The 25,689-nt window shown below is 41.5% G+C and overlaps 2 protein-coding genes across 2 annotated transcripts; both read right to left on the minus strand.

Annotated features, from left to right (window-relative positions):
• Positions 1 to 670: 670 nt before the first annotated feature.
• LOC142560306 (dnaJ homolog subfamily C member 25 homolog) lies at positions 671 to 19,817 on the minus strand. The gene is made up of 10 exons (XM_075672302.1): positions 19,630 to 19,817; positions 17,315 to 17,343; positions 17,149 to 17,214; positions 15,068 to 15,121; positions 13,794 to 13,848; positions 12,701 to 12,807; positions 9,146 to 9,217; positions 5,066 to 5,131; positions 2,125 to 2,451; positions 671 to 826 (listed from the first exon to the last, which is right to left on the minus strand). Exons 1-10 carry the CDS (start codon positions 19,739 to 19,741, stop codon positions 707 to 709), a joined length of 1,008 nt encoding a protein of 335 aa, XP_075528417.1. The 5' UTR covers positions 19,742 to 19,817; the 3' UTR covers positions 671 to 706.
• A 477-nt stretch (positions 19,818 to 20,294) lies between these two features.
• LOC142559203 (uncharacterized) lies at positions 20,295 to 22,444 on the minus strand. Its single transcript, XM_075670832.1, has 3 exons — positions 22,432 to 22,444; positions 22,082 to 22,330; positions 20,295 to 20,801 (listed from the first exon to the last, which is right to left on the minus strand). The coding sequence occupies exons 1-3, from the start codon at positions 22,442 to 22,444 to the stop codon at positions 20,578 to 20,580; spliced, it is 486 nt and encodes a 161-aa protein (XP_075526947.1). The 3' UTR covers positions 20,295 to 20,577.
• Between the last annotated feature and the right edge of the window lie 3,245 nt (positions 22,445 to 25,689).

Genomic DNA, 25,689 nt, shown 5'->3' on the forward strand with positions numbered 1-25,689 from the left:
TAAACGAGACAATGTCGCGGGTAGGAAGGAATAGAAGGTCAAAGTACGTATGTGAAAGAGGATAGATTTTATAAGGACTGCTTTAAATATTCTTTCTTTTTGCAAACTGTGAGACAGCGGAATAAACTGCCGAAGAGTGTGGTAAGTACGACTGACTGTGAGCGGTTTCGGTCCCACCTTCAACAATCCTCCTCTTAGTGGCGCGTGATTTCAGTCTTTCTGTTACCTTACATAGTACTGTACTACGTGCCACAAGCTGATGCACCAAGTGTCGTGAATTGTTCTTAATATTGTTTGTGTATACCTGATCATACACACTGCTTTGTGTTTATTGTTGTATAGCATGTAATACGTTATTATACTCACTCCTATCTTGGCCCTGTACAGGGCTTACGGTATATTAAAATATATAAATGAAAAAAGAAACAATGCATGGTGCTTTACAGAAGACAGGTACACAAATAGTTCCCTAACAGGTTCCACTTGCACGCTGTAACTGAGAGACATAAGAACTAAAGCAAAAAATTAATTTTTTAAAACCATACCAACCAATCAGATGCCTGATATCACCGAGTTATAATGGAACAGAGGACAGACCAGTAACACCGACAGTGGGTTAGTCACGTTTTACACTCATTGCAGTGCTACTCACAGTAAAGGGCAGCCCGAGAAAAACGTAAAAATAATTTATTGCCCAGATCCGGGCTCAGTCCTCGAAAGTGATCTGCCCAGGGCCGTGGTTCTTCATGTACCGCCGGTAACTTTTGTACCGGGCGCTTTCTGCAAGCTTGGCCTTCATCTCGTCCTCTTGCTTTTGCTTCCACACCTGGAAGAAACCACATACGAGATGGCATAGTGTCATTTGCACAAAGGTCGGCATACTAACTCACGAGTACACTGACTCACTCACTGCACACTTATTTTGCAGGCTTGAGATAAAGCGTTATTGAGTGAGGAAGGGTGTGAGTGGACAGAGGTATGAATGGGGTGAGTGGCAGCAAGTTTGATTGAACACTATTTAGAATAGGAGTGAGTGCCAGTTGACATGTGAACGGACGAGTGACAGTGACAGTGATTTTGAGTGGACGTAAATGGCTGTAGGCGAGTTTATATGGAAGTGATTAAGAACGCGACTGAGTGATGGTGTGTGTGAATGGGCGTGAGTACGAATGTAAGTGAGTACATAGCCTACATAAATATTAGTGAGTAACAGCGTATATTGCCAAACTATGCATTTTGCAGTGCCACATAATACAATCAAGAGGTGCATATGATAAGAGCCCTGGTTATGGTAAGTTACTGTGTTTACTCAATTCTAATGTGCACTGCTTCCTTCTTTTCTTTTTCTCCCCAAGAAAGTGGGCCGACAAAGTGCCTATGTATTACAATTGCATACGAAACCGCATTTGCAGTATTGGACAGCACTGAAAACACCCTATCATAAGCGCCAATCAGCATCATGACCCTTGTCATCATGACATGGCGACAAAACAAGATTTTGCATAGGCTGACGATGACAACACACTGCATCAATAACGAAAGCTCATTTGTTATTTTACGTGTAAGGCTACTACTGGCAACAAAGCCCCATTACATGTTTTCAGCACTGCGAAAACTTGCATGCACTGCAAGATGAAGTGACAAAGTGATTAGTTGAGGCATGGAACCACCATTCCATTCATGAATGTTGACGAGCGGTTCAATAAATCAGGAATATAAAACACAATGGACTGCACCTAAAACAACATGCTGAGGTCTGTGGACAGCAATAAAGAGCAGTCTGAGTCTGAAGATTATCATAGCTAAGCATGAATAAAGTTAAATTTTGTGAAGGCGTATTGCGCAGGCTTCATCCTTTTCCAACTGTGAGACATGCTACATTATTTTGCTATAAATTGGGTGTACATTAGATTTATTGCACATAATTCTGTTACTTTGAACACATAAAAACAGGCTGCATTTCTGGATAAGGTAAATACAAAGTTCGGAGCTGATTCTCAATGCATGATAACTCCATAGATGGAAACAAGGATATTAAATGTGGCGACCTAGAAGGCAAACTAGATGTTCCTTTTCAAACAGATGCACGAAATGGGAAGAAAAAGAAGGCAAGATGTGTGGCACCTTGAAGTTCTCGGCGATCCACAGCTCGTCGCGGAAGAAGCCCTGCCGGTCGCGCTCCTCGAGGGCATCCCATTGGGATTGGGAGAGCGCCATCTGGCGTCGGATGAGGTACTCCTTCTCGGGCTGGCCCAGCTCCTCGCCTCGCAGGTTGAACTTGACCAGCCAGCGGGCCTGCCACCAGAGGTAGCTGGCCACCGTGTAGGGCAGCAGCACCAGCTGGACCCAGAGCACGTGCCGCACCGTCGGCTTGCTGTAGCCGCCCCGGATGTCCACCTGCTCCTCTAGGATGCGCTTGAGCGTGTTCTCCTCCTCCTCCTTTATCTCCTCCTACAAGCAATGGCATCAATGCAGTTGACAATGAGCAAATAATTTGAAGGCCCTTAGGAGCATAGTTTCCTACTAAACTTACTAAAGGGAACTCAGGCTGTGATCATTCAGCTACGACGGGAATGATGAATAGTATACAGTAGAGTCTGCTGAAATGGAACTCGAACGGACAGAAAATAGAGTTCCCTTTGTCAGAAGTTCTATTTATGTGAAGGACGCAAAAATTACGAAAAATTGTACTACTTCGAAAGCATCGAGTGTTTTAATTTCACTGCAGTGAAAAAAGACTTTATTGCACTCCGCTTGAAGTATCACAGCTTCTTTCGCACAAGGTATTTGTTCATGTGCTCTCCGTTTTTTACTGTGACCTATGACAAGGCAAAAAGGAATGCGAAAACTAGGCAATGTCAGCACTGCAGAGCAGCCGATGATGCCTTGACAGTGCAAATGACAGATATATTGGACTTTCTTGGCTATTTGGCGTCACCATTTCAACCTAATACTGTTTTGCATAAAGTATAGAAGCCGGTGAGGTAGGTGCAGTTTTGGTTCCAGTTTTGTTTAACCGAAGTTTGTTAACATAGTTCCTATGGGTGACCAAACAAAGTTGGTACCTTCATCCCATTTGTCGAATTTATTGAGTTTACCATTTATGCGCGTTTAGTTTATACGAAGTCCACTGTAGATGGATATGTCCGAGCTTCATTCTTGTAGCTTTAGGCGTCCTTGTGGCTTTATTTACTATGCTTTATCCACCTTTCTCGTCCTAAATTTTGAAGCAATTCTACTCGTCTAAATGCAGAAGGTAGTAAGACTCTGTACACATGTATGATCATTGTGAATTGTTGCATTTATAATGCAATATTTTGTTGCAAATGAATAACTTGCCAAGTCGCAAAGCTGTCTGAAGCTATAAGGATGAAGTTTAGGCAAATCCATACACAAACCACATTCTCAGTCTGGCTGTACCACCGTGCTTGCAGCTCCCACAGACACAAGCACCAGAGCTCCCTGCAGTAACTTTTGTAGAAAGCTATATTAAGGAGCACCCCTTGCCTGCAACAAATTCTGGTGCTTCCATTGACAGAACTTTCAGTAAATATTCAAGCAAGAAACTAGCGAAGTTTTCAGAAGACAAGTTCGTGACCCCACAAACCTGCAGCATGTCCTGATGCTTCTAGTATAAGCAGAACCTTGGCACCAGAAAGTCCAAACATCATTCAACTTCGAAGAGAACTAGAACTTGTTCACCCTTATATTTCTATCCATGGAGGGTACATTTGCATCAAGAGAAGAATAACAATGAAATGGTATTCCAGTGAAAAGTCAGTCGGTAAGTAATTAATTATTTAGCAATTGGTCTGAAGAGCAATGTACAACTGAAGTTTGGTACAGCATCAAACACTGAAAAGCGTGCACTTTACACGCATGCGCCTGCAGAGAGAGCAAACTGTCTCACTCAAAGCACAGTCTCTTATATCAACAGGGAGCATAATCCCCTTGGAATCCATGTCTAGTGGGACAACCTAAGGGTTTCATTCAATGTCAAGGGCTAATGGCGGCTCCCTACTACATTTCACTGTGCAAGACAGCCTAGAAGACGGAGCCACAACAGTGGCGGTGCCTCTCAATGATGAAGCTGTGCATAAACAGAGCTTACTGCCAATTTGTTTGCATTTTGTGCCACATTCTGTGTTTGCTTGCTTACCAAATGATATGCATACAAAGAAAAAATTTTCTGCCGCTGACAATGTTACTTGGTTATAGGAAGGCTCATCGGCACTTAAACAGCAGCACTAACATCTACTTTGCATACATGGCTTTGCATACATACTTTGCATACATAATGGAATATGAAGTTAAGCTGTATTAGTGAATTACCCTTCTGGAATTTAGAAGTGGCCACGCTTACTGCGAGAGGAGACTTGGCAAAACCATAAAAGAAGCAAAAACAATATGGGTGGCGACAACGCTGCGAACCACGAGGTTGTCGTAGCAGCTTACCATGACATTTATTTTGAGCGTCTGCTTGGGGCTTGCTAAGTTGTTATCGGCAAAGATGAACATTGTAGTCTAAAGGAGCCAAAGACTGAACTTAAAGCTTTGACTCAACCACAGTGACCCAAACGAGAAACAATACTACTTTGAAATCTGTTACTTTGCACTGGCGTACCAGTGCTGGGGTTTCGGTAAGAAATTTAAAAAAGAAAGTAATCTAACCTTCACTTTCTCTTCTAATTATCAACCTGATGCCATCACATTAATGAGAATGAAACATTGTAAGAATACTTTATCTGTCTAAACTGATTAAGTGTCTCCCTCTAGTTCCCTTTAAGCAGCTATAATTTGACGATACTTTGCTTCCTTACATTCTCTCAGATAAATGCGCCGTCTTGCAGAGCAACTTTAAAGTGAGACAGAACACAGACCACGCAGAGCACGACCTCCCGTTTTAAAGTTAATCTGCAAAACAGCGTGTATGACCAATTGGCCCCGATTGCAGCTCTACTTGCTCCTTTACAGTCACAGAACAAAAAGCCCAATGAAAGTAAAGTTCCCGCACAAGTGAGATGTGTTTGAAAATTTGTGCAGCTTGGTACCACTGTGGACTCACTTTTCTTCTCCTGTCCTTTTTCTTGTTTGGATTGAACAACCCTTCCTTTTTGGCAATCTCCATGGCCTGCAAGTATGAAAGTTTATGAATAAAAAAAAAAGTTGGATCGTCAGCTACACTATTGGCCATCCGATTTACAGCCCAAGTACACCCATGAACAGAAGTATGCAGGTAAAAGCTTCTGAAAAAAAAAAAAAAAAGAAAGAAATTTATCGATGCGTTGGCATGTAACCTGAAACTGAAGTTGCACTTTTGACTTGGCATCGCAAACATTGCAGTGCATACGTTAGTTTCAGGTAGATAGTACGAGTTGCTTTTCCTTCCCTTTCTCTTTTTTCTTCAGAACTCTGTATACTACTGATCAAGGGTGTACCACCACCAGCATAAATTGAAAAAAAGCACTCAAAATATCAGAATGCCTGTTCCATGTACGTATTTACATGAAAGTGGGATGTGCAATCGCTTTGCAGCCAGTTCCTAAGCATGGAATAGCCGAAATTAACCTTCTGGAGTCTCAATTAAGCCACTGCTACAAATGCAGCTGAATCTGGAAATGCGACACTGAATTCGGTTCATTTTTGACTCGTTCGCACTCGAATGCACGCTGATAGTAGGCTGCTGCAAGCAAAGCCAGTTAGAAGGCAACGGTAAAGCCAGATGTGTAATACCAATACATATACATTATATCAAATCTATCGGTCTCGGTATGTTGTCACATTACAGTAACAGTGAAGAAGCAGAAACACTACGAGAAAGTGTGAATAGAGAATGAAATAGTTTGTTTGGTAAAACTTTTTCCCAGGAAGAAAGCGACATGACAACAGCGGCGAGCACGGTCGTCAGCTGTTGAATCTAATCCCACTGACCAAGTCCATCTGCTATTTATACATGCGCAAGCACACATTTCAGAGCAAATGCTAATGCTTGCATAGATTTGAGATTGTAAGACACTATTCCCATAATGCTTGCACTCTCACTAGATGTGCCTCAATATAGAAATGGCAATCAAGTTAACAGAACTTTTATACAGCAAGCACGTCTTGTACAAAGTCATAATTTGATAATGGAGATAATACTGGGAAAGTGGTCACTGACAAAAATTCAAACAATGTACTTGTGGCAACACGCATGAACTTGTAACCATGTCACTGACAAACTGGCATTTTGTCTCAATGGCACCCTCTTGTAAGTCAATATCTACCGTGCAATTAAACTTGCATATCCCCTTCAGGCCCTGTGTGCTAACTGTGCATCAAAAGCAAAAGGACCAATGGAAATATAAATATTTAAAGCATGTCACATACTCCTTGAAACGCTTTTCATTGTACCTGCACTGCAAGTTTGAACAATACCATATGTCCCTGTGAAGCAGGCTCACTTCTTTGCGTTTCACAGTTCTACATCAAGTATCCTTTTCACGTGGCTGGGTAGATTATTTCCAAGCATGCTTGACATAAAATAATTGATATCTGACATTCCTGCAGAGGATTTTCACATGCAGTCCACATTCAGTAAACTTGACAAAACTCCCAGCAGAATTTAAAATTAACTCATTCTGCAGTTGTGCACTTTTCACAACTGAAGATGCAAGAAATGTGGTGAAATTGAATGTTCAATGGACAGAAATAATTGGCACCTGATGAATGTTATGTGTGATAAACATATAAATGGTACATGGCAGCTAGTTCAGTACATCCAGGTAACACAACCTGGACAAAGAGCAAGGCACGGTAACTAGTACACTAGTAAAATCATTGGGAGTGCTATACAAACCTCAGCCTTGAACCAACATTTCTGAAAAGCGCATCTTCGTCAAGGCCCTGAAGAAGTTAAGTCCCCTTGTGAAGATGTTGGCTCCAGACTGAGGTTTTCATTGTTTGCCTTCTGTTGATCACTTCAGGTCTCTGTTCACCTTTCTGTGGCCCCTTCGTCTCATTTAGATGCACTAGTAACATGGCATACCAAATTGGCAAGCAGCACAAGCTATAGTTTTAAAACATCCCGGCAGAAACCATCCCAGGATCACTGTCGACATCAATGCGATTAGCATTGAAGCAATGTAGCAACAAACCGTATTGCTGCTGCTGAAACGCGTCATGTATGAGGCACGCACTACAGCCGGGCTCCTCTCGGGAGCTTCCCTCTGAGCACGCTACACCATCTTGCCACACCACCACAAAGTCGACATGTGGTGCATGTACGAATACTATATATTTAGACAAGATTGTCTGACGTGAAAGAGGTTTAATGAAGAATGGCACGTACCCGGTGTTATATACTGAGCAACCCAAGTTGGTCCGATGGTTGGTTTCGAACCCAGTTCCATCAGCACAGCAGCCCAATGTTCTACCCATTAGACCACAGACTACCCAGTGACCCAAGTTGGAGTGAGAGGTTAGACAGGGACAGAAAGGCAGACAGACAGAAATGCAGACATAAACACAAGCTGGGTGAAGTTCCCAAAGAATGATAATCACATTGTAGAATGCTGACACTCTTTTTCTCCCCAGTATAATATAACGAGTTTTTACTGCTCATCCTGTGGTACCACTGACATTCCCCAGTTCAATATACTGAATTCCAACTGCATATCCTGTGGCACTGGCCACGTTCAGCAACATTTTCATCATATACTATGCTGACTATAGTAGTTCAGTGTCCATAATTGTCCGACATTTTTATCTGTGCCTGCAGTAAATGAAATAAAAGTTTCCTTGGAATAACACTGCAAATGACATAGTCACGCTAAGCACAAATTAGCTATGGCTATTACAAAGCCAATTTGCTTTTCACACAAACACACACACACACACACACGAGACTGCTTAAACTTAATAATTAAGCATATGTGAACATTCTAAATTCTGAATATGAACTGAGCAATCCTGTTTATAATGGAAGTACATACATGAGAGCTGAGGGTTTTCTTCTTAATATATGATTTCTTCAAATATTCTAATACAGTAGAACCTCCGTAAAGGGAAAACGCTTAAATGGAATTGCCATTTAGACAGACCAACAGCCTTATGATTAGTTGGTTTTAGTTGAAAAAAGAAAGACACCTTGCTAAATGGAAGCACGTTTTTTCAAACTCCGGGAAAACAGAACTATAAGTTAACAAAAATGAGAATGAGTGCCCATTTCAGTAGCATTGTGACAGGCATTGCTCTTTTCCTTTACAGGTTTTCTCACCAGTTCCATAACCTTGTCACCAAGGCAGCTTTTGCTGGCTTTTGTTGGTGCCGTAGTTAGTATGGCTCTATCGTGGCTTGGTGCGGTTTCTTTTTGTCAGCAATGTTGGTGAGCTGCGAGTTTGCTTAGCATTTCGGATGACTTCAAGAGTGGCTGGTTGCTTCACTAAGGTGGTAAGCTTTTCCTTTTGTAATTATGTTTTGTGCTACTAGCTCTAGTCAGTGGCTGTGTGCAAGTAGAGACTTTGTAAAAAGAAGGTTTCTAATCAGATTTGCCACACCTATTATCTGTTATTGAAAATAAAGTATCTGCCCCTTTACAAAAGTGCATCTCATGTACCCTTGAGCTTGATCTCTCAGCAAATGAAACTCCTGATAATGGAACTTATTTCCCAGGTCCCTTGAGGTTTAATTTAACGAGAGTCCACTTTGTATAGTGTAACATATGTGATCACAATGACTGTTACAGCCCGACTGTCCTAAAAGAGGGCCCATGCATTAAAGCAGGTTCATTGACCACTTACCAGCACCAATCCGAAGCCAAGCAGTGACTGGCTTGTTGGCTGGTACGAAGTACTAATAGTAAATGAACTGGCAGCTATGGTTAGCTTTTCACTTTTCACTCATTCACAAGTAGCCCAGCTGAATAAACTTCCAATAGCACCATGCGGCTTCAAAGACATATTGCCACCCTATCTCTCCATGTTTCTGGTTCTACTTTTCAAAGCAGGAAGACATTCGGCACTTCATTAGAAAATCTTATTATATTTAAACACCCCAATCCTAGCTCTCAACTTCCATAAGGTGCTAGCTGGATTTAAACAGAATTCAGTGGCCAGTTGTTATACACCAAGTCCTGCAAATGAAAAAAAGAGAGAGAGAAACTCACTCTGAGCCTGTATTTAGGCACTGTGATGAGATGGTCGATGGCAGCATGGTACCTGTGCCATGCACCATAATACTGCAAGAAAAGAAGTCACAGTCCATCAGCAACCATTACTGGCACCTCAATTTGCATCAAGGCACGTGTTCAGTGAAGGCTGTGTCAGGACCTTCATAAGAGCCCGAACAACCATTCATCCAATGCTAAAACACATCAGTTCTGGTTTACTTACCTTCTTAAATCTTGACTAGAATTGACCATATAGAAAAGGTTGGGGTTATACAATTTCTAAACAAATCTTACAGTGAATATTTTATCACAGAACATCTCTCGACTGGAACCACCTTCTCGAATCCACAGTTAAAATCACTAACCACCAGTTGTTTGATTTTACTCTAACTAACATTGTACAATGAAGAATTTATTTTTGTATACATCATATATTAAGATATTGAACAAATATATGTGCAAGCTGAATTTCACATGTTGCATTCAAAGGTTTAGTAAAATGCTTAACATCTACTGTCAAGGACGAATAAAATGAGAACAAGTTAGGGCTAACTAGAACCTTAGAACTGAGGTGAAACAGCGCGAAAAAGACGAGGACACAAGGAAACAAATACCACATACAAGCGCTGACTGCCAACTGGAAGTTTATTTGAAATTCACCAGACATTTATACCTTCTTCAACATAGGCATGCGCACATCAGTCGCAAAAACATCTGCAAATCAACATTTTAATCTTTCTTCCAAAAATGTGATTTCTTTTCCCGACAGGGCAAGAGAGGGAGTGCTTACACATTTATCGCCCTCCTTTCTTATATGAAAGGCTTCTACTATTGCCCTTTCCTTCTTACTATTTCCTTTCCCTATGAATTTTGTCTTTTCAAATATGGGGGTGCACTGACACTGGTTACAGTGTCCAGCTAAATGACTCCCATAGCCATTCTTTAGGTTAGTGCTGTGCTGACGAGCTCTTTCATTGAAGCACTGTTCCGTTTGACCTATATAAGATTTCCCACAGCTGAGCGGTATTTGATAGATTTGATAGATAGAGGAAAAGAAATCACATTTTTGGAAGAAAGATTAAAATGTTGATTTGCAGATGTTTTTGCGACTGATGTGCGGATGCCTATGCTGAAGAAGGTATAAATGTCCGGTGAATTTCAAATAAACTTCCAGTTGGCAGTCAGCGCTTGTATGTGGTATTTGTTTCCTTGTGTCCTCGTCTTTTTTGCGCTGTTTCACCTCAGTTCTAAGTATGAACCAACTAGCCCTCATCAAGATCTTACTAATTACTAACTAGAACCACCTGTTCAGTCTTTGCCCAGGGAATGAGGGCTACTCGAGAGAGCATTCCAAGAGCTACCAAGCTATGAAATGATCAAGCAGACAGTTATAGGTGTTGGCCCATGGATGTTAAGATCCAGATAGGTACAATTTCTATATGACGAGGGCCTCCACAGCATTAAGTACAGATATATGTTGCAAGGCAAGCTGATCAGGGGGGAAAAAAAAGAAAAGAAAACTAGAAGCCATTCTTTCATTATGACTTTCAAGTGTCGACCTTTCATGTGATGTCAGCATGATTTCAAGTTGCACACTTAGTTTGGGCCTACACCATCTTTGGTGACTGTATTACATAGTGGTGCGGAATTGCACTTTTGAGTTATTACTTCCCTGTCTGTGTTGTTCCATTTGTCCACAATACAGTCAGACCTCTGTTTTAACAAGGTCGCATTCAGCACGAAAACACCTTCACTATATCCAATATTCATTGTAACCATATATCTGTTACATGCTGATAACAAGCGATAAATATTTTACATGTAGTATTTCATTATGATCTGGTAATTCATTATATCCATGATCATCATACTGAAGTTATATTGCTTTACTGTCACATGTCCAACGAGCAACACTAAATCAGTTTAGAGTGATAGAGTTTAATTCATTTGGTGGAAAAAAAAATGTTATTGCTAGAACAAACAAAGGCAAAGACACTCCTTTATTGAATTTCCGGCCGAAACCTCTGTACCGGTACGTCAGTGTGACATCCCAGATTTCAAAGTATCTTGTATCTTGCTGTTTGGCACAGGTACAGTTCACAATGCAGTGCTAATCTACCAAGAAACAATTAAGTTGAATCGAGAAGGCATTGTCAAAACTCGTGACATCACGGTAAGCTGGTGTGCAAGCTACAGAGCAGTGTCGCCACCCCATCTCTCATCATTGTGTCTTTTATGACTTACAAAGCCTCCTTTCAAGAACTGTGGCCATTTTGCTATAACAGAAGCATAATTTAATTATCATAATAGCACTGCTAAACCTAGTGTGTCCTTTAGTGTCCCTTTGAGATCATCTACCTTTAACACGAGCAAAAGTATCTTGGGCACATCATGGCAGCTACAAGTGGCACGAACATGATTACAATGACACTAACCTGAGTGCACGCATGCTCTAGGTGATAAAACAGTTTTCAAGAAACCTCTGGATTGCAATAACAACCCCACACCGCCCACCATCCGAGAACATTTGAAGAAAGCTAGGCACTATGCTACACATGCTTAAGTGTGCTCACTTTAGGTGTACTGAGCTGGGAGATGGCCTAACAGCACTATGAAATTTTCAGTGAGTTCTGCAGAAGCATTTACTATTACCATCACTATCATCATACAGGTAAACCCTCTGCGGTAAATTTTGCTAGAAATGCCTAGAGTAATGAAAAGGAGACATGATATTTTTGGTTTGTCAGGCAATTTCAACAAACACCTGATGGCTAAGTAAGTGGCCTCACTGATTAAGCAGGTAACATAAAACACTTTTATACTATACTATACTAAACGTGACAATTTACTGCCTTTCGTTATTTCTTTGTTGATGGTACCGAATTCCTGTCAGCCTATTTATGGTGGCATAGTGGTACAATAGAATGGTTGTTTCTGAGCATTCTACAGCACTCTGTCGGAGCGCTTTACATTCAACTAGCCTAACTGCCCTGACTACATTGTATTGGTTCATTTCGACGGCCTTCCTTGGTGCAGCCGCACCCAACTTTTTTGTAGAAACACCTTCAAGGTCTGGCAAAGTTGAGTCAGATGACCGCCCGCTGCTTCCTTTCTTTTTTTTTTCACACCGCCGTGTCAACCCGAGTGGCTTGCATTGTGCCTGCTTCCTGAATTCGCTCAGAAGTGGCTCTGGTGTGCCTGCTGTGGTATCAAGCTGTATTATGTTCTGGGAGCGTGTTGTACATTCAGCTCGCGTGGGAGCCCTCTGGCTTGGATTTCAAACGATTGCTGGTTATACCTACTCCAACAAGAGAATAGAAGCTATCAGTTAAATGTGAGTAAAGTGCTTAAAATCAAAGCAGGCACACTTGTTCTCTTCAACATTGCACTTCAGGGGTTTTGAAATAGTCCTGTAAGCTGTAAAGATTGCGAACAGCTATATTTCAAGTGTGACCTGCTTTTTCAAACTCATCACAGGCACTCAGTAACAAAATACAAAAGACATCCAATTGCACACATAGCTCTGTGACAAGCACCATAAAAGGTCCGCACCTGAACAGCTGAGATGACTGTGATTGTGACTGCGAGGACGACGCGAATGTCAACCTTAGGTGCCATGCGCTTGCGGTAGTACCGGTAATAATGCCTGTATATTGCCTCTGAAATATGAGCAGCACACATTGGATTACCACAAGGTACCACTGAATCACTTCAGATTTCACAGTTAACAGTTTCAGATTTCACAAGCTACAGAAATCAATCAAACAAATGGTGATTTGCAAGTACTGCAGTGTGACATTGCACGCCATGCCACATACTGTTGTGTAAGGTTATTTCACCTTTGTATACGTGACACAACTATGTCAAGTGCATCAGCTAGAGTGCTATACTTCCACACTCACTGATACCAGGCAACAAACTATTAAAAAGCCCTCAACCAGTCAATTATCACGGTTCAAGAGTGGCAAAGTTTGAGCGTTGTTTTCATTTTCCTCTTTGTTCAGGAATATGTTATGCATAGAGCTTACAAGTATATAGGTATTATTAGCTCCAGTGAATCTTGTTACATGATACAGCTGTTATGCTATAGTCACTCAGATTAATCAGACATACAGATAGTAACATTCCAGCGAAGCTCGTTACAAGAAATAGTGCTGAAGATTCATGTAAAGAATATATACTGTAAACAACTTAACTATGACAACGACCTAAATATGCGGTTTTTGCAAACAGTCTAAATTTTATAGATATAAAAATTCAAGCAAGTTACTTTTGAAGTGACCACTTCGCTAAATTTAGCATCCATAGATTATTCAGACATTACAACATGCAATAAAATTTAGAACATTTATCTCAGAAAAACCAGCCAGCTACAAAAAAAATTCCAGAAATCCTAGCTGACTTCGAAAAAGAAGCGATGATGTACGCACGCCAGTGAGGACTGTACCAGCAGATAATAAGTGAACCATGACAAAAATAATTTAAACAGGCAGCCTAAGTATAAATGCTGCACATTTATATGGACACAAAGGAAATGCCTAAATTATTATTAAAGTCTTTCCCATTACACAAAGCATGTATTTACAAAAAAATAAGAAAACAGTAGAAACCAGTCATACAGAAGTTAGAAAAATCTGCTTAGTACCTGGATTATCCAGCATGTCATCATAATCCTTTCGAGATTCATCATCCTTGAGAATCTGTAAGATATCACACCAAGCAATGAAGAAAACTGCACAGCAATGATGAGTTGGCATTCACAATTTGAAACCTTCAATGGCAAACTTTATTTTGGGCATATATCTTTGTCAATGTATTTTCTATTTGTTTACTACAAAACATTTTTTTTTTAATGATCGAGAAGGAGAATCGTATGGCTAGATTTTTTTTTATTCCCAACCATATACAACCAAAACGTTTGATAGTCTGTTGGCTTTATATTGTCTTTACTGTTATTTTAGTTTCTGTAGTGAAGGCCTTTTTGCAAAACTGTTTCTGCAAGCCAAACTTTAAAATGATATGGCCACCTCATGCATGTGTATAGCAAGTGAATTTTGTGTTTTTTCTGTCCTGATAAGACTGATTAAAGTGACATGTGATCTCTGCATAGTATTGTTACCGCGATACTCCTGTTGGAGAGAAAGACCTCAGTGTGAATTACGGATCACATGAGGTTAGATAACCTTATGTTGAGATCAAAAGAAAAAAGTGGAGTTCGACAAATCATATTGTTACGTACATAGTAGTCCGTGTCACTATGAAGAGACGTGAGGAGAAGAGGCAGATGATGTGATGCTGTCATTGGTCAGTGGTATCGCTCTGTTTGATGTTATACAGCTACACAGTCTTCCTGTGTATGTATGTAAGTGTATATATATTCCCTGTAAATTGTCTTCCCCATAATATTTGGTGGAGCCGGGGGTAAACTCAGCACAACCAAGGTCTGGATCTCTGCAGCGGACGTCATGTCTGTTCCGCTGCGATGGCTAAAAACACTGCCCAGTCTGCTCAGACAGCAACACAAGTTGTCCTCTCCTACCCGTTTGACCCGGAAACCTTCACCAGTACTGAATGTGTCAGCAACCACAGCAGGTGGGATTCCACACTTATGCTAGCCAATGTTATATTTGTCCTGCAAGGAACCGCGAAGGTATGGTTTGAGATGCACGAATTCGACCTTACGATTTCAGCCACATGAAAAGAGAAGCCATGCAATCTTTTCGGAAAGCCTGTTGGACGCCTGTTGGCAGCCAAGAAAGAGCTAACATCTTGTTCCCAGACGTCCACAGAATTGTATGTCTCGTAGATGTAGGTAGTTCTGGCTCTTTGTCAACACTGCCGCAGACCACACCCGACTTCGGTGCATTGAATTTGGCGCAGTGAAATTGGTGCAGTGAAATTCACTCAACTATCACTCACCTCATAAGCAGTCGCTATAAGTGTGAAACGTTCGGCAGCCTTGGCCTTTGCCTCCTGGATCACAGAGAAGAGAAACAGAAGAGATTAAATGATCCATGCAGTACAAGGCACATCAATTAAACAGTCCAATTCCTTCCTGTCACAACTACACTTCGCAAAGCATAGCACACGAGGTCAAACAAAACACCAATGAAACAATGGCAGGGTGAAAGGAATGGTCACATGTTCACACCACACCCCAACATGTTATGTAAAAACACTTTCTTCAGGATGTTTATGGGGAGTAACAACACGGTATCCAGTGCATTTAGCAGTAATGTGCACTTGCTTCCACATCGCTCCTCAATGTAATATGTAACCTATTATGCAGTACCCTTAATGCAGTATTTAAGGTACTAGTAAAGCAAACTGACGTTCTTATATACACCTAACAGAGTCTTCAGCTTAGAGTGAATCCTTGTCGTCAAGGAAAAACAAACTTTCCTTAAGATATTTACTGGGAGTAATGACGTGGCCTCCAGTGCATTCAGCAGTAATGTGGGCACGGATCCACAACACTCCCCAATGTAATCTCTTATGCAATACCCTTAATGCTGTCTAAGGTAGCAAAGTGAAGCGAAATGAGACAAGGTCAAGCGAAAGAACAATTTCCCCAGTATTTACGTAGGATATTTACTGTCAGCAGACATGCTGTCTCTTGTGCATTGGGCTGAAATTCCCATTGCTTTCCACATTACATCCAAAGTCAGCTGCAAGTGTAGCTAAACCTGAGTTTCCTGCTCAGAAGCTTGATCTGCGTTGCAGTGAATGCACAGGCAGGCCAAAATTTTCTTGGAATAAAGCTATCAATCACTCTTACTCTTCCCACTGGATGTCTGTCCTCGCTTGTCATCTCCTTCCATTGTTCACCGTCCAGAGTGTTGTCACCTGTGGCCTCAATTCTCCCAAAGAACTAAAACAATGCCCGTTCCTCAATAAAGGAACAGAATAATGAGGTATTCTGCATACATGCATTTCCAACAGCGGTCCCCATGTGGTCAGAGCCTTCATGGGCATGTCCAGAAAGCTTATTATAGTTTGACCTTTTGCAATGTACTGGGTACTTAATTAATCCTGCAGTTCTCGAACAGATGCTCACCAACAGAAAGCACGTGTGAAAGCATTTTTACGATTCAAAAGAACAATCTTCAGCAAAATATCATACTATTCAGGAGCTCTTCTGGTGATCCTTCAGATAATAAAACCAAATTCAAACAAGTTCACATAAAGATAACTATAAAGCTTCATATAAGATGATTCACCAATACAGGCTTCTTTATTTAAGAAGTGCTATAGTGTAGCTACCTACAGGCAAATCCTGATTCTTTTCTTTTTTCACAAAGTTTACCTAGGCATGTTGGAAAACCAATCTATGTACACTTCTGTGCACAAATCTCTTATGATATCTCACATTCTCATGACAGCTCTTTCACACATCACTACTTGTTGCTGTGTAAGTTGATTCACCGATATAGCACCAATAAATGTTAAGCAATATAATGCAATGAACACAGAGGTTTAGCCTCATATTATATCACAAGACTAAATCGGCAACTCAATTAAGTTTTATTCTGCCACAACTAGGTTTGGACATTGTTTAAGCGATGAAAAAGAAGAGGTGCCCAAGCTTACTAAGGTATGCCACATTAGTGGACATCCTCAGAAGGACAAATTAGCATATATGCTTACTTTCAACAAAAGCAAACCAGCTGTGATATTACGTTTGAAATGTAGTAGCTTTAAACCAATAGTGATTAGAACAGTGCCATGCTTACTGCTAAAGACCACTTTCTCCTGTTATGACGCAACAAATAAATTCAGTTCAGACAAGTCAGTGCAACATGCTCAAGGATAAACACAACGAAAGCACACACACAAAACAAGTGCATACACACAGAATGGCTCTTGTTTCTGTACGCATGGAATGAGATACATTCACATGTACACTCTTCTTTTGTCAGCGCCTTCTTGTGCTGTCTAACCTCGAGTATTATGCCCAAACCTAGTGTGGACCAAAAAATAAATAAACTGTAGTAGCTTACCTGTGTCTTGTGCATGTCAGGGTGATATTTCCTTGCCAACTGTCGATAAGCCCTTGCCATTTCGGCCTGCAAGAGAGAACAGACCAGTACCCCCAATTTAGTCACATGCGCTAAATAGAAGCAAATGACACTAATAGCCCCGTGGCAAACGGAAACCTGTACTAACCTTGGATGTGTCTCTTGTAATGCCCAATACTGAAAGGATAAAGAGAACCAGTTAGGCATAGAAAACAAATGTGAAAAATAGAGCGCTTGTTCTGACTGTACAACCAACCAATTTGCATTGCTGGTAACATTCACCATATGTGAAATGGAGGCCAAGCACTAGAACACATGCATGGACATTTTGAAGAACAAAGCGATAAATGTGAGTGCTCTTGATACATCCAATAAGGTACCCATGTATTAGCAAGAAATTATGAACCCAACTAAAACCAAGTTAAAAGCACTGATTCAACAACAATACGTAAATGAAGTGTTGGCTTCAACGAACCTGCAATTAGCAACTTTTTGCCTACTGTTGGTAATATCATTGTATTCAACCACAAAATAAAGTGAATTACTTTGATCATTCTGTGAAAGGGGAACAGGGAAAAAAAAAAACAAGAGATGCAACAGAAGGTGTTCAATGAATCATATAACTGCCTTCTGAAGCCTGCGTGCCGGTCATCATACAAGCTGATTCACTGAAACAAGTCGCACGACAATGTGAATGTGGCTGCACGGTGCCTCTAGATTCCAAATCAAAATTTACCAAGCACAAGGACATGGCTGAGGCCACTGACCACATTGCTCACCCTCTCTCTTCACTCGAAACCCCACACAATGCAAAAATCTCTTACAAATTACCATTGCTCTGGTCACCCATGCGAGTCGTGATTAACCAAAATTGAGCCCCGCTACTTCCCTTCTCGTTCATATATATGTATGGGTGTGCGTGTGTGTATATGTGATATATACCAGGGAAAACAGTTTGTATGGGCCACTGGAGGCTCGGGCCCCGTCCGAAAGAAAATCATGGCTACATGCCTTCAGTCACTCATGTTCCTACTCGTTCACAAACACTCACTCGCATTTCACGGTCACCTCTATGCATGCGTACTGGCAACCAATCACGTTCATACTGGTGCCAATGCTCACTCACCCCCACTCAGGCTCGTCGACAGCCACTCATGTTCATACTCATGCCCACTGACTTTCGCTCCTATGTTAACTGGCACCCACTCTCGTTCACACACACATCCACTCACGCCCTTTGCCACTCGCTAATTGTGAAATGACTGTGAAAAGAGAATGAGTCAGTGTACTCGTGAGCGCGCATGTCAAACTAAGGTCCAGAGACATAACCTGTACGAGAGAAAGTATGCAGAGGTGCCAGGATATAGATGCGTGCTTGCCCAAGGACAAACCAGTTCTACAAGAAACTTCTCCAGTTTCTCCGTGAAGAACTGAACACACTTATTTTGTTCCTCTGATACGCCGTTCCAATGCTTACGCAAAGAAAAAAATGAACAATATCTTGTCATAGTGTGCGAGTTGGTTTGAAAAGCAGAGGCTACAGCTAAATGTTCTGTTATGTGGGCATCCATAACCAAATAACTTGCCATGTTCTTTTCCTGGAAGCCTAAAGCTGAGACCTTTCCGTCTCGTATATGCGCTGTTGCACTTCAATTTGCAGCAAAAAAAGACCGCTACAAATGTAAGCTTACTTTGTCCGCGGGCCGACCATCTGCAAGTTCTTCGGCGCGAAGGCCACAGGACAATCCTTTCGTGAACACAAACGCGATAACGACAGCAAATTAGAAAAAAAAAAATATATGACGAGACAGTGACCGGTGTGCAACAAGCAAAGGTTGGCATGACATATAATGCAACTTCAAGACGACAACGCCGTCTCGAATATATGTGTTTTCGCTAGCCACTGTCGACATATTACACGCTGCGTGTTCTCAAAGGTCCTCAAAGGGAAAGCCGGCTAAGTGAAGTCCACATTTAAATCGCCAGGACTTGCAAGTATGTAAGGTGTCGGCGCCGTTCTCACACGTGATGATATATGCTGTTTCGTCCAAGCAAGGTCTGGCAGCGGTGCCAGTGTTTTGTCATTTTCGGGCGAAATAGCTCGATAACAGGGACACGCGATTGATCCCACATGAGATACAAGTAAGTGAATACTTATCGAAAACGAGTAACGGTGAGCTCTGACAAGCTCCGGAGCCAAACATGCTGTCTTGACACATATGTTATGCAACAAGCGAAACTCGAAATCGGCGCCTGTCTGCTTGTTTCACAGATATTTTCAAAGCGACGGCAGTTTAGGCGTAAAGACAGCGCCTCTCCCGCTGCGTTGCCAATGAAGCGCTATGTCTTCCTCGTAAGATGTCACGTTTTATACTTTCGGTAGGTCACGCCGTGTGGAAACCACGTCGTCGGTTCCTCAGCGAACACGACCGTCCGCGGACGTGCACGAGGGTAGTCACTCACCATCGTAACAGCTCTCCCTACCGCAGTAGAGACCATCGATAAAAGCGTGCGACGCGGTGACGCAGAACACAGTGAAGAACAAGAGCTGTAAAATCCGCCGGTGTCTTGGCATCCCGTCTCCTCACGGATCCGTCAGCATCACCTACGCGCGATGTTGAAGTGGCAGAAGACCCCAGAGAAATTGGATTGGATTCGCTTCGCTTGGCTTCCGCGCGCGGCATGCAGTTGCCTTGGTTGCCTGACCAAAGCGCGGAAAGTAATTCGAGCTAACATTCCTGGAGCGTTCGCTTTGCATTAATACTAACGCCCCGCTAATAATCCAATTTCTCGAAAAACAGTTATTGTATGTGCCCGTCCAAGTCTCCACAAGAGCTTTTTGGAGAGCAGTGTTCAAGTGACAAAAGTTAAACGAGCAACTAGCATATAAAGAGGAAGACATGCGACTATCACTGACATTTCCAATGCCATTAGAAAGTTATATGTCAGATAATACGGCAAGAAAGAGAGAGTCCACTAACGGCCAATTCCTTTTCTTCCAGTTATTCACTTTTACGTGTTCCCTACCTTAAGCAGTAAAAACTTACAAAGAAAGCACGCCTATTTCACCTCGGAACATATAATTGCGTGGTGACCTAAGTATAGGTAGCAAGGCAAGAAAATTGCAACAAAGCTTTCATAATTTGTATTTTGCAAGGCCACATGACACTTTGCAAGAGTCCGTGCTAATGTAGCACAACGTGGGATGCATAAGCTACATTGATAAATCAGCAATGGGATGATAAACATGAGCCACACAACGGGCAGCAGACATCTTGATGATGCGCAGTACTGACTAATTGTTTAGCCCAAGTGCCGCGTAATGGCACTCGCTTCTCATTTCAGCCATTTTCAGCTGGCTGTGTATATGAGATGGCTGTGTACAGTTCCAAGGGCAAGCCAACTGACAGCTCATGTCAAAGAGTAACCAGAAGGTGCCTTGAAGATCTTGGGCGCCATGCTTGTGGTGACACTTTTGAACCATGGAAGGCTCGGGAAGTGAAACCGGGGTGTCCACCGCGTTCTTTGCCTGTGCTTTGGCCTATAGCCTGGTGTCGCTGATGTTAGCTTTGTGCTTATGGGTGCCTTCACTCTTCTTTTGATCATGGCTTTGATGTGGCTGTACAAACTGGCAGCTGTAATAAAGAATATGACATACACTGTACAAAGAATGTCGCTACAGTAATGAATTATTGAGCACTAGCATAGTAAAACTGGTAGGCACTCACAACATCACAACTTGCAATTATTATGGTTTTCAGATATATATAATTTGCACATTTGAAGCATTCTACTTTTCTGCTGGTACAGAATATCACATCTGACATAACACACTGTATTTGTAAGTACATGTACTGTACATAAGTACAGTAAAATGTTTCTTCCCTGGGTTCGAAGTTGTAAGAAAGGCAGTCAAATTCATAGCCTATACCTAGAGTAACGTGGTCATTAAGTTAGATAACTGTCGGCCCACATTCAGGCTGACTTGCAAAATAAGAGTAATAATTGGTATAGCAAACAGTAGGAGACATCTGCTGCATCACGGACCTTGGTATGGTTAAAGGGACTGACAACTGGCCAGAATATCTTGTGAAATGTTGGTGGAAATGAAATGACCCTGATTTATAGTCGTAGAATCCAGCACACTTTTTGTGATTTCAGTAGGAACTTTAAGTGTAAATTGGCAAAGAAAGTCTAAAAACCCAGTAAGTTGTACAACCTTGCAGTGAAATCTTGACACTCCAGACGTAGTATATGAGACTACTGTAATTGAGTTGGCTATTATCAAGTATCGCACAGTTATTGCTTAAACTTGCAGTTCATATACTATTATAGACGTTTACGCTTTATTCTATGCATATTACGAAGTAAACAAAGTCGACACTAGCAAGGGCACACAAGTCCCACAATGCATGGCGGCACATGTGTGAGTAATTGGGTACTCTCACTCTAGGTACAACTCTGGGTACTTAAGTACCCAGAGTTGTATGGTCTCCTTGTGAGATACAAAATGCTGTCGACTCATTGTGCTGTAAATGGGTGCCAGGACTACAATATTAGCGCATGCATAGCTACGGGAGACTGAACTGCGTATCACGTGTAAAAGCGTCGTCTCACTTTCAAGAACTTAACTTGGCTTGGTTAAAAACACTCTTGGCTGGTTAATGATCAATGCAGCACATTTCTGATTTACACAATACACTATAGAAAAAAGATGCAGATGCATTTAGCGGATGTATACTATTTCTAATCCATGAAATCTTGCGAGTGTCTATATACGTGTGATTAGCCATATAATGGACCACCAAGGCAATATTGCACAAGAAAGTGACAACCTATTTTTGACATTGAAAACCATAGTTCCTGCCATCCAACATATACAGCAACATATACACATACAGGTAAGTTTCATTACCTTCTAACTTGTCCCGCCTGGCATCCGGTGACACTTCATCGATAGACAGGATGTCCTCCTGTGCAAAGTGCAGCCGCAAGTAGGCTATGCCAATGCCTGTGACAGCCAAGTTTACAATGCAGGCCACTGTAAGAATGAGCACCATCAGCTTCTGGTTGCGTTTCTTGGTGTGTAGGTCCTGGATGAAGCCAGGATCACCTATTTCCACATCCGGGAAGGCTGCCCTTTGGAGACCACACCGGCAGAACCCTGCACAACCAAGCTTTATGAATACAATGGCTGATTTTAGGTGGGAGCCTAAATAATCTGAAATAATCGTAAAGCATTATAATAATCCTGAACAATCCCACCATGCAAGAGCATGTCTCAAACGTGGTGTGGACTCGAGCTATCAGGTGCACATCAATTTTTTCCATCGAAACATTAAAAAGGGATAGTAGAAAAATTCAGCAGAACCCATATCTCACGATGACTGTCAACAGTAATGTGTTTAGTCCAGCAACACAACATATTGTCGCTGTCGAAATTAGTCACGTATGAGGTATGTACTGCAGCGGTACTCCTCTTTCATGCTTCCCTAAGAACACAGAGAAATTTAAGAGCTTTTTTTTGTCATCACAGAGCGGCGAATTCCTAGTGACACATACCTAGTTACCCAAGTTGTAGTCAAAGACTCATTGAAGCACAGCACGCAGCTACTGGCACATTGCCAGTGGAGACCCTAGTTGGTCTGACCTTGGTTTCGAACCCTGTTCTCTTAGCACAGCAGGCCGATGTGCTGCATGCACACACACATGCACAAGCATGCACACACACACACACACGTAAACACAAATGCTAATGCTATAAAAAGTGTCCTTCAGTTTTTGTGTTGGCCATTGGCATGGCACTGGTGTAACGTTGGAATGACAATTTCTTTGTGTTGAGACATATAACCAATATTCAGGCCCCAGCACACGGTACTGGGACTAAAACATTTTCTTAAACGCATTGCGCTGCAAGCCACAATATGGAAGGGAGTGCAGTTAAAATAGTATGAAACATGAGAAAATGACAGAAAATAAAAACAATTCGAGTCCAACTGATAAATTCTCACAGCATTTACATCTATTTCTACAATAAGCACCAATGTTCTTGTCAAGCTCTTCTTAAAGCAATGAGTACATTGAAACAAACTATTAAATCAAAACACCATAATTTCTTTTCTTTAATGCAAAAGCTGCACAATGCAGCTCTTTCATTTATGCATTCAGCTCATAAAAACAATGCATTTCTTCTCTATGTCAACATAAGGACTTCCATTATGCCAGACTGCAAAGACTGGAGGCAGCCGCCACAGACTCACTTTTAAAGTGTACCCCTGGATTGTCTACACTGACTGTCAGTGCCGAAGCTGCTTTGGCAGCGTTCAGAGACGAGCCCAGCACTAGGCGACAGTCATCCTGCGTAATCAAAATGATGCTAATCAGGGAAAACATGTCAAGAACATTGGAGACACCAGCGTCAGGCCAAATGATGTGTAGAAGAAGCAGATCTATAAGCACACATGGCAAATGCTGCACAAGCTCTGGCTTTGCAAAAAATCGTCATTCTTTAGGTACTGAATTCTAGCAGAACTGATAGTTGGGCGAATTGGTACGAATTCATAGTAAAATGAATTCGCGCACTAGATATTTTACCGAATTCTAGTCCCAGAGTCACAAGTCCCAGAGTCACAAAACACAGACAGAATGAGAGGATGCAAGATAATCTTGCAACAAATGGTTTACTTGAATCCTATGCCCGCATACATGCTTACCATGTCATAGCAACAAGGTCAGACTTTAATCCGACTGGCGAGTTGTGAAGTACAAAACAAATCTGAAACAACTTTTATTCAGCAAGCTCAGAATATCAACTGCAACGACCTTCAGGAATGTTTCCTTACCATCCAGGCAATCTCCAAAATCACCTTTAAAGAGGTTTCTAAGGCTCTCAGCTGAATTTGCTGTTACATTGTGCATTTACAAAAAATTTGTATACAGTCCTTTAAGTTGAATGGCGCACATTTTACATTTCTCTCACTGGTGCACTGTGATATCAATAGCCCATTAACATAAGATTTGCAGGCTGCTATATCATAATTCTGCAACCTTGAGAAGGATGTATCAGAAAGGTTTTACTAGGGCATTCAGCTTTCATCACAATTAGTTGATCAGTTCAACAATTATGGTTTGTTCAAAAAAGCAAGGAACTCTCTTATTGTTCATTCCAAAGTATAGTCCCAGAAAAAAACCTTTGTACACATTTCTTTTATGTTCATTTTTCACTTATTCATCCCTTGGTTCTCAAGCCATAAAATTAGTTCTGCCTTTTTTGTTGATATCTGCTTCTCAGTTTTATTGTGTGCTTATTAAGTAATCGTAATATGTCAAACGAGTGAATGCTAAATGTGTTCAAATAATGTTCTTTTGTGTGCAGGTCATCCTGACGGTTCTTAACTTCGGGACTTCCAGAAAAGCGTTAATTATAAATCAATATCATCATAACTCCATCAAAATTTTCTGCGCTTTTCTGCACAACTAATCGTGAATAAACTTGAACCTGAACTTTGAGTGCATGTCAAAATGTACATGTAGTGATTTTGCTACTCATACAAATCCAGCCAGAAATCCTGAGTCAATGAGAACAAATAACAAATGAAGGAAATGCTAGAGACATTTCAAGGCAGCACTGTCAAATCTATACACTCCAGACTCACAGTACACTCTAAGAAAAGTTTGCACCCTTTGGGGGTTTAATCTTGTCTCCATCAAACAATAATCGTCACTTATCTTGCGTGCTGTTCCCTTCCTTAATGCTGCGTGCCCGGCACTTCCAGGTCACAAACAGCATGCAAATTATCTGCATGACATAGCATTCTCGACAGGAAAGTAGCTAGTGCAATGACAAGAAAGGAAACTCAAGCAAGACAGATAAGGATTATTCTTGTGGGATAATGATATGCCTAAAGGGCGTAAACCTTTTTCTTATTTCTTTTATTTATTAATTTTTTAGATTAACTTTTGCATTAATTTTTTTAGAGTGCATGGTGTATTAAAATTTGGATGTGCTACCACATTGAAGTTTAAGGTGGATGCGCATGATTTAACGGCAAAGAAACATACTCACCGCAGGGGCCACCATTGGGTCTTCAACTTCCATGTTCGTGGCCGGTGAGGCAGCAGTGCGACAACGCACTCTCCAAGGCCTACGCCATTGTGGCTTGCAACGCACACTGCCGTGAAGCAGACACCATGGCTGGTGAGGCCGTTGTTGTTTTCCTCTCAACTCATGGCCCATACCCACTATGGGGGATTGGCCAATACTTTGGTGGGTAAAGCTAAGGACCATAGAAGTTAAATTTAACTTGCAAATTTGTAAGAATGGATAAGTGCATTGTTACAGATGCATGAAACTGAGTGATGCAGCCCAAATTGAAATGCACCGAAAGAAACAAAAAATAATAATAAAGGAAGCAAATTTCAACTGGACCTTCACTTGGAATCAATAATAAAATTCTGGATGGTGGTTGCAAACATCCTTGTGAATCTACCCGAGAGTTGAAGCTTCGAATGAAAGGATAACGA

This window comes from Dermacentor variabilis, chromosome 10, assembly GCF_050947875.1.
Source record: "Dermacentor variabilis isolate Ectoservices chromosome 10, ASM5094787v1, whole genome shotgun sequence".
Classification (NCBI taxonomy): Eukaryota; Metazoa; Arthropoda; class Arachnida; order Ixodida; family Ixodidae; genus Dermacentor; species Dermacentor variabilis.